Below are 13,075 nucleotides of genomic sequence, written 5' to 3' on the forward strand. Positions count from 1 at the left end.
TCTACCCCCCCGCCGTGTCCTGGACCAATAGTAGCGCCCGACGTTGCGGGTTTTGGGCCTGCGCAGTGCGACGCTTAGAGGAAAAGCGAGAGGGTGACGGACGTTGAGAGAACGAGGAGGAAGGAGAGAAAATGGCGTCCACGGGTGAGTGTGATGGAACTGCGGTCGGGCCAGCAACGGCCGGGACCTCGAAACTGGGGGCTGCTCTTCCCTGGGTGTGGCCGGGACAATTGGTTGGAGTTGTAGAGAAAGGTTGGAGGTCCCCGCCGCGGCCCGACGAGCTTTGGGGGGGGGGGGTCCGCGTTCTCTTCCCCTCCCCCATCGGGCGGGCCGGTTCTGGAACCTTCCGGCGCGCGGGGGGCTCGCGCTGGCGGGGCGCTCCGGTCCGGCCTTGGCCTCCATTGTGTGGCTATCGTCGGCCCCCGCGCTCCCGGCCGCCCGCCACGTGGGCGGGGCCTGTGGCCTCTGAGGTCCCGCGTGAAGCAGGGACGCGCCTGGCCTCGAGTCCCTCAGCCTGAAAGCCGAAGGGGGGCCCGTGAGGTGGCTCGAGAAGCCGCGGCCCCGCGGACCCTCCCGTCTCCACTCTCGGGGGTTAGGGGTCCTAGCCCGAGGCGACTCTTTCTCACGGAGAAGTCGGGGCGGGGGGGCAAAACGGGCCGCCGGGACTCGGTGTGGCGCGAGGCTCTGGCTTGCGAGCAGGAGCCCGGTCTCCCCTCAGGCCCGGTCGGCTGGGTGCCTTCCAGCCCCCGCTTACACCGGCCTGGCCTGCGAGCCCTCCCGCAAGTCTGCTGCCCGCTTTGGACTTTTTTTTGTCTTTTTTGTCGTTTTTGTGTTAACCCCCCTTGCACTCCCTAGAAAGCAGTTAAGTGACTTCCCGGGGCTGTTTTTCAGTAAACGCCGAGGGAGATCAGTTGTATAAGAAAGCCAGCCTGGATCTGGAGGCCAGAAGTCCGAACCGAGAGAAATCTCTGGGCTGTCTAACCTAGGAGGAGCAAAACCTAGAGCCTGTATTCGGACTGTGGTTCAGCCACCGCCTGGCACGTTGATATGTGTGTTGGGCTCCGGGCTTGTTTATTCAGTGGGCCCGTAGAGGCTAGCAAAAGCAGGCCCGCGGTGGGCTTGAAAAGAGAGCCCGGGGTGGGAGCCCTAGAATGGTACCGATAGGGTGGTCCTGACTGCCTGGAGCGTCGCTGAGTACTGTATAGTGTAACTTCCATCTGCAGTCTGGCACGCTTCGCCCGGGATTATTGGCAGGGTGGAGCTTTTTTGCCTTTGGGGGTATTATTCCTTGGCCGGCCTGGTTCCAGTCCTTGGAGGCATTGGGAGAAAATGAGAGGGAAAGCGCTGGGTCCTTCAGAATTTGTATTTGGAAAGACCCCCGCATCTAACAACTGAAAGACAGTTTTAAGAACTCTGCCCGTCTGTGGGGCCAATAAACGGGTTAATGGTGGCTGTTGCTGAGGGGCTACCAGGAGTGCTTCTAAAAGAGAACACTCGAGATAATACAGAGACATCCTGTGCCCTTTCCACCCTCATCTTGCCTTCGACAGCCTGAAGAGACAGAGTGTCTACATTTAAATTTTTATGTGGCTGGACATGATTTTCTTCAGTCATGCTTCCTCAAACCCTTTTTGCTCACCACCTACTAAATTAAAATTACAAGTATGGTTTACATAGACACAATATTAGGCCACGCTGGGGGATCTTTAGGGAGTCATATGTCTTACTTGAATTTTAGTTTGCTTTCTTGCAAAATATGAGAATAGGTAGACCTTTTAAAAGCTTCTTCACACCCTCTGGTCTTAAAAGCAAAGCATTTTGGTCCCAACAGAGTTACCCTGTGCTGACTTTAATGCATTATATAGTCTTAAACCCTAAATCTGTACAGTTTGGGAAGTGACTGAAATGTCTTAAGTTGCTGCCTCAAGTGGTGTTGACATGTTTTTCCCTCCCTCACCTATAATCACGTAGAAAGGTACCCACACTATGTAGCATGTGTCCAGCTTACACAATTACAACACAAACTCCCAACCAACCACTGTTCCGACCTATTCTAGCAATAGAATATTGCTAGCATTCTAAAAAGCCCCTGCATCACCACTTGTCTCCTCTCCCTGTGCTGTTTTTAGTGAAGTTTTCAACTGCGTGTTTAGAAATTAAAAACACAACTGATTGTTAAGTAATCTTTTTTTTTCTGTGTGAGACAGGGTCTCACTACTCAGTTCAGGCTGGCTTTGAGCTCACTTTGTAGCCTAGGCTGGTCTCAAACTCACAACAGTGCTCCTGCCCCAGCCTCCCAAATGCTGGGATTACAGCCGTGCTGGGATTACAGGCATACACCACCACACCCGGCTTGTTAAATAATCTGAACACTGTATTCCTAGTTGTGTTTGAGGCCAGGTTGTGTGCTATAGGTAAACAGATTCTCATGAAAAAAAATTGCTGCCTCAGCCCGTCAGTGTAGGGTAAAAATCCTGTAGTTTCACACTGACCTGACATCATTAGCTGTTCCATATCAATTGTTTTGACTTGGGGTTTTTTGTTATTGTTGTTGGGTTTTTTGTTGGTTTTTTTATGTTTTTGAGACAGGGTCTTGCTATGCAGTTCAGGCTAGCCTTGAGCTCAGTTTGTAGCCCGGGCTGGTCTCAAACTCGCAATGATCCTCCTGCTTCAGCATCCCGAGTGCTAAGATTAGAGGCAGGGATGCTAGGATTAGAGGTGGGCCCCACCACGCCTGGCCGTTTTTTTTGGATTTTTGAGACAGGATCTCACTATGTAGTTTAGGCTGGCCTTGAACTCACGATGTAACCAAGACTAGCCTTGAATTATAGTGATCTGCCTCAATTTCCTGGGCCCTGGGATTACAGGCACCACCCTACCTGGCCCCGTTCAGTTTTATGTTTTACATAACTGCTTCTCACAAGCATTGAATTTATGTCAGTGATTTTTAAATCATTTTTCATACAGAATCTTCAGGAAAATGTAGGTTGAAATGCTTGGCTTTGGTGCTTCATTGTGTTTGTTTTGTGAATGGCAATTTGCATTTAGTGAGGAGGGGGTTAGAGGGAGTGGTTTTTGCATTGCTGGGGCCCTTGAGCCCAGGCCATTGGGCATGCTGGTCAAGTTCTGTATCACTGAGCTATATCCCCAGCCCCTGCATTTATTACACAGCCATTTCATCACCATCCCCATAATGGAGATTGAACCCAGGACCTTAACGCTGTGTTACATCCCCAGGCCAATTTTTATTTTGAGACAGGATCTCACTTAAGTTGCCCTGGCTGGCCTTGAATTTGAGAGCTCTTTTCTCCATCAGCCTCCCAAGAGTTGTGGGATTACAGGCATGCACCACCATGTCTGGTTACATTTAATTTTTATGTGTCATAAAGTATATGACTTGCAGCATTATTCAAAATGCTTCAGGAGTGACTTGAATGGATTGATTTTTTTTTTTTTTTTTTTTTCATTGTAGATATCCTTTGGGCAGTTGATTTTAAATGTTGATTCAGGGTTCTGAGCTACGAGTGTACAAACAAAGGTGAATTGCAGAGCAGTAGAAACACAGGCCAGTTTAAAAGAGATAGACTCAGCTACATATTCTGATGTTAGCCCAGTAGGTGGTGAGGCAGGCTTTGGATTGCCTGGCAAGGGGTTCTACCCCTCCAAGAACTGAAATATACACAGTTGCTTTTGGATGAGGGATTTTCTGACTGGAAAAGAGAGGACTCTTTGGTTCTGTTTTAATGGCAGTACAGTATTCAAACATTGAGTGAGAAAGGTATTCATGTGCAAAGGAAATAGGCTTTTTTAAAATAATTAACTGCCTTTTTAAAAAAATCTTAAAACTTCTGTAACTTTAATTCAGTAGTGCTGAGAAAATGTCTCAGCTATTTTCTGACTGGTTGGTTTTTTCCACTGCTTGTAGATATCTTAGTGGATTGGTTTTTGATCCCTTTTGATGTGTGTTGTAAAAAGTCATAGGAGGAGCCAGGCATAGTGGCACATGCCAGTAATCCCAGCACACGGGAGGCTGAGACAGGAGGATCGTTGCAAGTTTGAGACCAGCCTAGGCTACAAAGTGAGCTAGCTCAAGGCCAGCCTAAAGTGCATAGTAAGACCCTGTCTCAAAAAGATTCCAAAAAAAAAAGGTTATAGGTGGCCGGGCACATGATAGTGCATGCTTGTAGGATAGCTCTCAGGAGGCTGAGGCAGGAGGATTGCTCCAAATTCAAGGCCAGCCTGAGCTACAAAGTGAGTTCAGGGCCAACCCAAACTGCATAGTGAAATCCTGTCTCAAAAAGACAAAAAAGTATGGGGCTGGGAATTTAGCTCAGTGGCTCAGCGCCTGCCTGGCAAGCACAAGGTTGTGAGTTCGATTCCTGGTACCAGGGGTGGGGGAACAAAACCCCAAAAAAGAAAAGACAAAAAAGTTATAGGAGGGTTTATGTAGAGCCCAGAAAATTTGTGATTTTTTTTTTTTTAAAGTTCAAATCACTTTGGATTTTAGGAAATACATACAGTTATTAACCTAAAACCAAATTGTCCCCAGATATCTAGCTTTTGAGTTACTATACAGACATAGTCTTTTTTTTTTTTTCCTGGTACCAGGAATACTAGTTTGTAATGACTAGCTTCTTGTTTTCTGCCATTCCATTTCAGTGCCGTTGTGCTAGAGAATTATGATTGGTCTTACTTGGTAATGGGAGGAAGTGCTAGAAAAACTAGTTTTGAGGAGGGAAAACTACTAATAAATCAGCCTGACGGTGAACATTGTAGTGTTGTTGCATAGCTCCTTTTTATATGAACATAAAGCTTCTGAGCCTGTTTTAGGATCTTATTCTCCATTATTAGGCTCAGGGTGATGACCATACATGTAAAATGATAGCCTGGGCAAGTGTGATGGTGCACACCTGTAATCCTAGCACTTGGAAAGCTGAGGCAGGAGGATCACCTCGAGTTTGAGGCCAGCCTAGGCTACAGAGTTGAGTTCAAGGCCAGCCTAAACTGCATAGTGAAACTCTGTGTCAAAAAGACCCAAAAAATAAATAAAATGATAGCCTGTGTTTTATGATCATGGGAACATGCAAAATAGGCAAGTCAGCTGATCTTGGCCTCATTAGCTAGCATTGTATTCATATTCAGAAAGAACTTAACTCTCTTAGACCTAATTTGTGTGGTTTGGTGTTAAGAGATCACAGGTACTCATTTGGACTGTGTCAGCCTCTGAATAGTTGAAAGAATTCTTCGTGCCACCTAAATTCCTTTACCCTCTCTTTGCTGACTTTACACTTCTTTCCTTGTTTCCTCCAGATTATAGTACCTACAGCCAAGCTGCAGCCCAGCAGGGGTAAGTCAATCTTTTACAACAATTTTTGTCTGTGTTTAGTGTTTTTAGAGTATGGAGCCTCATAGTTGTAATAAAATCAGAATGTTCTGTATTCAGTTCTTGCATTTCTTTTGCAGCTACAGTGCTTACACCGCCCAGCCAACTCAAGGATATGCACAGACCACCCAGGTAATCTTTAAAATACAGTAATTATATGTAGCTGCATCTCCAGGTAAAATGTTTCTGTTGATCATTAAAACAATGATTAGCGCAGGTCTTTTTCAAAATTAGGTATAGCATGAAATAGTAATATTTTGCATGTAGCCATTGAAAACCCAGGAATTTACAGAGGATTACAAAGAGCTTCTCCATTCTGCCATCTTAAGTGAAACTGTGCTAAAGCAGAGGATTGGCTTTTTATAATTTCTAGACTGTATGAGTTCTGCAGTTACCATGTTCAATGCTTGGTCTTTCTATGTATTTTATTTTATTTTATTATGTTTGGATTTACTTAACTTAATCATCATAGTACTGCAAAGGAAAATGATGATATGACTGTTTTGCTGATGAGCTCTTTGCAGTGCATAGGTGCTGTATAGTGGGATCAGTTCTAAGAAACATTGCTGCCTAGCTGAGGCACTCCCAAACTTGCTAGTACATGAGTGTGTGGTTAAAAACCTCGGTCAGGGTCTGGGGACTATCTCAGTAGTGGAGTGTTTGTCTAGCTTGCATGATCTCCAGGACCATGGTGGGGAGGGCAGCCAAGGCCACCTACTCTAGGAATAGGCCTTCTAGTGGTTTCAAGATCACCTTGAATTCCAAATGAATCACACCATAAAGTATATACTAATAACTGCCGTAGAACCATGTTCTAGGATAGACAGAATATGATATTGCTAGCATATCTTACTGGCCATTCAGATAAACCAAAATATGAACATGTTAAAATTTGAAAGAACAGCCTATTCCGTACTTGATATTAAGTATTACTAATGTCTAAGTTCAAAAGACTAGTCTTGATGTACTAAGCATAAGAGAACATGCAGTATTCTGGTTCCATTTCCTTTGAAATATGTAATAGTTTTAAGCTTTGTGCCATGCTGAAAATCGAGTTTTCAAAATTGCCTAGAAAATCTTAGCCCATTTTCTTTTTCTTTGTCCGTTTATCTTCCTAATACTGTTTCTAGTTATTAAATTGTGCTACATTGAGTACTGACAGTTACACACCTGTGCCTTTACTGCTCTTCCCTTGGAAGTGTCTTGTTAATCTCCTGTATATAGAGAGGTTTTTCCTAAATATCTCTGGAACTTTATTGTTACCTTTACCAGAATAGGAATAACTTGGGTAAAAGATAACAGGCTCAAGCTATAGCTGAGTGTGGTCGCACACACCTGTAATCATAGCACTGTGGAAATTGAGCCACGAGGATTGCAGCAAGTTTGAGGGTGGCCTGGGCTATACAGCAGGTTCAAGGCCAGGGTGGAATATATAGTGAAATCCTGTCTCAAAAAAACAATAACTTTATGCCTATTTTAGTCTTTGATTCTATCATTTAGAAACCTAGAGATAAGTCGGTTTTATTGCTAAAATGCAAGGTTCGTACACAGAGTTCATAACATCCATTTTCTTTGGAGCAGGCATATGGGCAACAAAGCTATGGAACCTATGGACAACCTACTGATGTCAGCTATACCCAGGCTCAGACCACTGCCACCTATGGGCAGACTGCGTACGCAACTTCTTATGGACAGCCTCCCACTGGTAAGGCCTGCCTTGGAGAGATTTTTGAGTCATAGTGTCTAGGGCATTTGCTGAGACTTGGTACTCAAGCTCTTAGATGTGTATTCTGATCCACATCTTGGAGATCTTTTACTCTTAACATTTTTTCTTTCTTTTTTTCCTTTTCCTTACATTTTCCTTGAGGGATATCTAGTAGAATGTGGGTGGGATAAACTTCAAGGAAGAAAAGAACTTTTAACTTCTATACACTATGGAATAATCTGACAACAAAATGGAGACTGTGTAAAAGATTGTGCTAATGCTAATACTAAGAATGAGCCTTCTTAAATGGGCTGCTTAAAAATCAACTGGTTTTCACTTGTTGCTTCGTCTGATAGTGTACCCTCTATTTTTTGTTTTGTGCTTTCCACAGTAGAAGGGACCAGTACAGGTTTGACTATCCTGCTCATTCTTGCATGGGAAATGCTTTCCATCTTGTCTAACCCTGTAATGTTAACCCTTTAGGTGTTTTCATTTGTTTTAACCGCCAGATTTTTCTAACATCACACACAAGGTGCTAATGAAAAAACCGCTTCAGGTGCCATTCACAGATGTGTGTCCTTTTCTTTATATGATTTGGGAAAGATTTTATTATTTAACATTACTTCCTATCAAACCTTAATAGAATACTCATATTGCCAAAGGTATTTCAGGTGATTACTCCCAGCTGATTCCCCCCTATTCCCTGAAGGATAGATTGCATGATTAGATTTATTTAGAGAAACAAACTGCCACCCTGCATGTATCATGTTTGTCTATTGGTTGCTTTTCAGTCCAGACACATCTTTTTTCTGTTTTAACTGTTAAGAATTATTTTAATTCATAGTATGTCTTCAGCGTATATTTTATATATAGCATTCTAGGAAGCTAAGAAACTTTAAAGAATTACAATAAATTGTATACTTAAAACTGAGGTTGAGTGGAGTATTTGAAAAATCTATAATAGTTTTTTCTGCTGAGTGATGTATAATGTTTCAGGCTATTTCCCTTACCTTCATTATTTTTTTTTTGTACCAAGAATTGAACTGAGGACCTTGTGCTTGCCAGGCAGGTGCTTATGCCACTGAGCTATATCCCCAGCATCCCCTACCTTCATTATTATAAAAGGTTTTAATGTAAGGAAATGTTTAGTTTAAGATTTAAAAAGCGGGAGCCGGAGATATAGCTCGGCAGCACAAGCACCTGCTTGCAAAGCACAAAGTCCCGAGTTCGATCTCCAGTACAAAAAAAAAAAAAAGAAAAGTAAAAACTTTTCCAACTATCTTCAGTTCTCCATATTATAGTCTAGTAGGAGAAATACTTTGCAGTAGTACAGTGTTCAGTCAGAGCCCAGAATGTCCAGAAACAAGAGGAAGAGCAGTGGTGATGTGGAGGGGACTGCTAGGACATGCAGAGCAATATACACCGTATATTTGTGTCAGAGGTGTGTTAAGACTCCCTTTGTTGGATTTAAGAACATTTTTCCAGAGTGGACCTCATTCATAAGTCAGGGACTTACTATTTACCTTCCTGCTTCTTGGATACCAGAAATCAAACTCAGGCCTCACGCCACTGAGCTACATCCCTGGCCCCCCATGTAGTCTTTACATATAAAAGTTATTGGATAATTATTAGAAGAAGTGTATTCAAATACATTGTCTTCTTTAGGCTTTTTCTAAATTAAGCTTCAGAAGAGAGAGGCTATATATGCATTTAAGTTACTAATTAAAATAGAGTTCTTAAAGTTTAATTTTGAGTGTGCAGGTTGAACAAAGATTTTGGTCAGTTTGTGTGATGTTTCCTACCACCTTTTTCCTTCAAACCATTAACACCTAGTAGATCTGTTGTCTTTTTCCGTTGGTCTTTTTTGTTATCATTAAATCATTTTGCTCTGTTGATTTTTTTTTTTTTCCCCCTCCTCACTTTGCTTGGCTGTTTGTATGGGGAATACAGATTAATTAAAAGATTATTTATTAACCCAGAGTCTGTTACTGTAATCCTTAACACTATAAGACTTTAACTATTGCCACATAGTTTTGACATGTTAATGCCCTAATCAGTTACAGTTTTTGTTGTTTATTTAACTGCTCTTCCTGTGAGTTTTACAGACAGCCTGTCATCATGTAGCAGAAAAACACCTGTAAAAATAACAGAGAAGATAGAATTAGATTCTAGATAATACTAAATAAAAGCATACTTCCTATAATTAACCTTAGGAGTCTGCAAAGAACTTTTAAATTATACAGGTTCCAGTGTAGTTCAGTGGCAAAGCACTTGTCTAGCACCTGTGAGGCCCTGAATTTAACCCCAGTACTATCCAAAAAGAAAAACAAATGTTTAAGTGAACAGCATGCAAGTTCAAAATTAATTTTCTAAACCAAATGTGGTGGCACACATCTGGAATCTCAGCACCCTGGAAGGCTGAGGCAGAAGGATTACAAGTTGGAGCCCAGCCAGAACAACATAGTTAGATTCTGACTGGAAATAAAGGCCTAGGAGGTAGCTCAGTGCAGAGGCCCCAAGCTCAATCCCTAGTACCACAAAAAATAATTTCCACTGGAAATGTACTTTCATACACATATCCACCCAACAGTTTTGACAGGGAAACTGCTATCTGTGTACCTTTCAAAATTTCTTTTAATGTTTGAGATGGAGAAGAAAGTATTATACTCTGCTACAAAAGGTAACACTTTAGGTTACAGAAAAAAGTTCATCTTGTTTTTGTTTAGCTTGTGTGTTTGCTGAGGGCACTTTACTCTGACTAAAGCTTAAGGCCCTAAATGTTAACTATAATAAGCAGTCTTAATCCAATATTTCTTTTAAAGACTAAATTTTTTTTACTTTAATGAAGTTGGATTTTCTTTGATGGATACAAATGTTGAGAGGTTTTTATGGCTCAGTGACCTTAAGGGAGCCAAAGAGCCCAGTACCAGAAAAGGTTATAATACCTCTGTGGAGCAAGACCTAACAGCTACAGACTTTTGAGTTGTTGATCATGCTCTAAGCCCAGATCTCAAAGGAAAAAGCAATGATCTTGCTGGTCTGAAGCACACATCGTAAGTGCAGGCCTTTGTGACACCTGGATAGGGAAATACTCAAGGGGAGAAGAGACTAGATTACACCTCTAATAAGAAAAGGGTCCTTTTGCCTTTGGTAGGTAAGTAAGAGAAATGGAGCTGGGTAACTTGATAACCAGCCTTGATGGCAGTTTTTGTTAGTTGTTACTTGAAACAAAATTAGTTGTTAGAATGTTGTATCTATCACATGTTAATATCTCCCAAGGCAGAAGAAACACATGTTCCTGTAACTTCAGTTTTCTTAAATGTGAACTGCCCATGTGCTTGGGACTGAAAGTAATAAACTACTACCTCAGGTTTAAGGGTTTATTGCTTAAACCCATCTGGACCCAGATCATTATTTTTTAGGTATTTTGAAATGCCATGTTACTTGCCTTTTATAGCTTTCTGGGACCTGCTAGAAGATTTTTTGAGGTACTTAAGCATCTTAGTTGAGAGATATAAGGAAATCTAACAGAGTTGGCGAACTGCAAACTTGTTTCCTTTGAATGCCTTCAAGAGAGGCCGAGAAAAAATTTAGTAATGGCTTTCTGTAGCATGTTCTTTCTCCCAATTATATGTGGGTTTAAACCAATGAGATAGCCAGGTGTGGTGGCACACACCTGTTCCCAGCACTCAGGAGGCTGAGGCAGGGGAGGTCCCTGAAAGTTTGAGGCCAGCCTGAACTACATGGCCAAGACGTTGTCTCAAAAACCAAAGGAAAGGTAAAACAAATAAGATAGTACTGCACTAAAAACTTAGTACTTTTAGAGAACTTAGGCTTTAAATACTGGTTTGTATTACTATGGCTGAAGGGCAGATATTTAAAGGGATTAAATTCTGTGATGGTTTAAAGTGAGTGGTTTATAAATTGTTTTGTTAATGAAGAAGTGTATAGGCAGATCTCTGACCTGACCAGAAATCTGACCCGGCTCTGCTTTGTCCTAGGTTATACTACTCCAGCTGCCCCCCAGGCATATAGCCAACCTGTCCAGGGGTACGGCACTGGTGCTTATGATACCACCACTGCTACGGTCACCACCACCCAGGCATCTTACGCAGCCCAGTCTGCATATGGCACTCAGCCTGCTTACCCAGCCTATGGGCAGCAGCCAGCAGCTACTGCACCTGCAAGGTAAGGCCGTATTCCCTACTCTTTTAATTCTATACTGTGTGGGCCTCAAGTGTTAGGGAAGTAGCAACTCTGTATAGAGAATTCATGACATAATTACTCTGTTTAAGGGTTGACTGTTCTTATAGTTGTTACAGTAACTGGTGTCCTGGGCCATACAAAAGTATTCCCCATTTAGCAGTGAAATGGTACTATCCAAGGGCCAAAATGAGGGCTTCCACTCAAATAGATTGCTCTGGTTTAGGAGCATATTTTGCGGGTAGGAGGAGGCTATTGTTTTTACTCTTCTAAACCCAAAAGAAACTTTGTGGTTTTTTCTCAAAACTGAACTGCTCAGCTGGTTGTGGCACACACCTGTAATCCCAGCACTTGGGATGCTGAGGCAGGTGGATCACCGCAAGGATCATTTCAAGACCAGCCTGGGCTACGGAATGAGCTCAAGGGCCAGTCTGAACTGCATAGCAAGACCCTGTCTCAGAAAAACAAAACAAAACAAAACAAAAACTGAACTGCTTATAGAATTATACTTCAATCTTTGGTGTTCTTGATCCCATAAATGGATAATAGCTGTCCCTTTGGGGTAAATATGGTAGTTCACTGTACAGGAAGGAGGGTAGCATCATATGAGTCAAGAAATAGTCCCATGGCTGGGCATGGTGGTGTGTGGGAGGCATACTCTCATCATTGGGGTAGGGGTGAATGCCTGTAATCCCAGCACTTGAGAAACAGAGACAGGAGAATCACCATGAGTTTGAGGCCAGCTTGAACTACGTAGGGAAGATAGTGTCTTTTAAAAGATAAAGCAGCAGCCAGGCATGGTGGCGTACACCTGTAATCCCAGCACTCAGGAGGCTGAGATAGGAGGATCCTTGCAAGCAAGCTCAAGGCCAGCCTGAACTGCATAGCAAGACCTTGTCTCAAAACCACAAAAACAAAACAACCAAAAAATAAATAAATAAATGATAAATAGTCCAGTTATTAGTAAAGGCTATATCCATATCTGGAAGTGAAACAGTGCCTCAGTTTAAATAGATGATAGGATTTTTCTCTATTAGAAGTTTGCCAACCTAAGTATCATAGGACAAGTAGTTTAAATTCTTTTTCTTTGGAGACTGTCTTCACTACGTAGTTCAGGCTGGCCTCAAATTCACAGCGACGCCCCATCTCAGCCTCCTGCTTGCTGGGGTTACAGGTGTGCACCACCACACCTGGCTCAAATAGTATAAATTCTTAATTTAGTAACCCCCTTTAGCATGAACAGTCAGTTCAGCAGAGCTCATACCCTATGAGTGATTAGCAAATAAATAGTATTGTTATTAACATCTGGTCTTTGCTTTAGACCGTACATTTAGGTGACTTCTGCATACAGTTGTTGTTTCATTTTGTTTTGAATGTAGTCTTTTTAGAGAATAGACAAGAGATTAAACATGTGCCATGAGTAATCAGAACTACTTGGTAGTTTACACCTGCTGTTATAGCCTATGCAGTCGTATTAAGCAAGCTGATTCCTAGAAGAGTCCCACTATCATTGACCTGGATGTTTCAGAGTGTTATTAAATGTTCAGAGAACCATTTAATGCTGTAATGCAACAGTTGACCCAAGCCATGGTTGGAGGGATTTATATATGAATTAAGTTTCATTGAGGGTTCTTTTCGATCCCTTTTTTCTTAGTTTTCAATCCTTGCTACTTTTAAAGCATTGTATGTCTCCTGCTCAGTGACGACTATTCTCTTTCCACTGGAAAGAGGGTGCTTGTGACCCATTTTAGCTCAGTAAAAAAAACAGTACTTCCACATCCTCT

The 13,075-nt window shown here is 42.3% G+C and overlaps 1 protein-coding gene across 3 annotated transcripts in view; it reads left to right on the forward strand.

The window, feature by feature from the left end:
* The first annotated feature begins 36 nt into the window (after positions 1–36).
* The window catches only part of Ewsr1 (EWS RNA-binding protein 1), a 28,951-nt gene continuing 15,912 nt past the window's right edge, over positions 37–13,075 (forward strand). For all 3 annotated transcript variants that reach the window (XM_005396190.2, XM_005396191.2, XM_005396193.2), the window contains exons 1-5: positions 37–144; positions 5,311–5,347; positions 5,464–5,515; positions 6,965–7,088; positions 11,090–11,276. In XM_005396190.2, coding sequence (XP_005396247.1) covers positions 132–144; positions 5,311–5,347; positions 5,464–5,515; positions 6,965–7,088; positions 11,090–11,276 — 413 coding nt within the window. In that variant the 5' untranslated portion in view covers positions 37–131. The remainder of the gene's footprint in view (positions 145–5,310; positions 5,348–5,463; positions 5,516–6,964; positions 7,089–11,089; positions 11,277–13,075) is intronic.

Source organism: Chinchilla lanigera, unplaced genomic scaffold (genome assembly GCF_000276665.1).
Source record: "Chinchilla lanigera isolate Chin_1 unplaced genomic scaffold, ChiLan1.0 scaffold00054, whole genome shotgun sequence".
In the NCBI taxonomy this organism is placed as follows: Eukaryota; Metazoa; Chordata; class Mammalia; order Rodentia; family Chinchillidae; genus Chinchilla; species Chinchilla lanigera.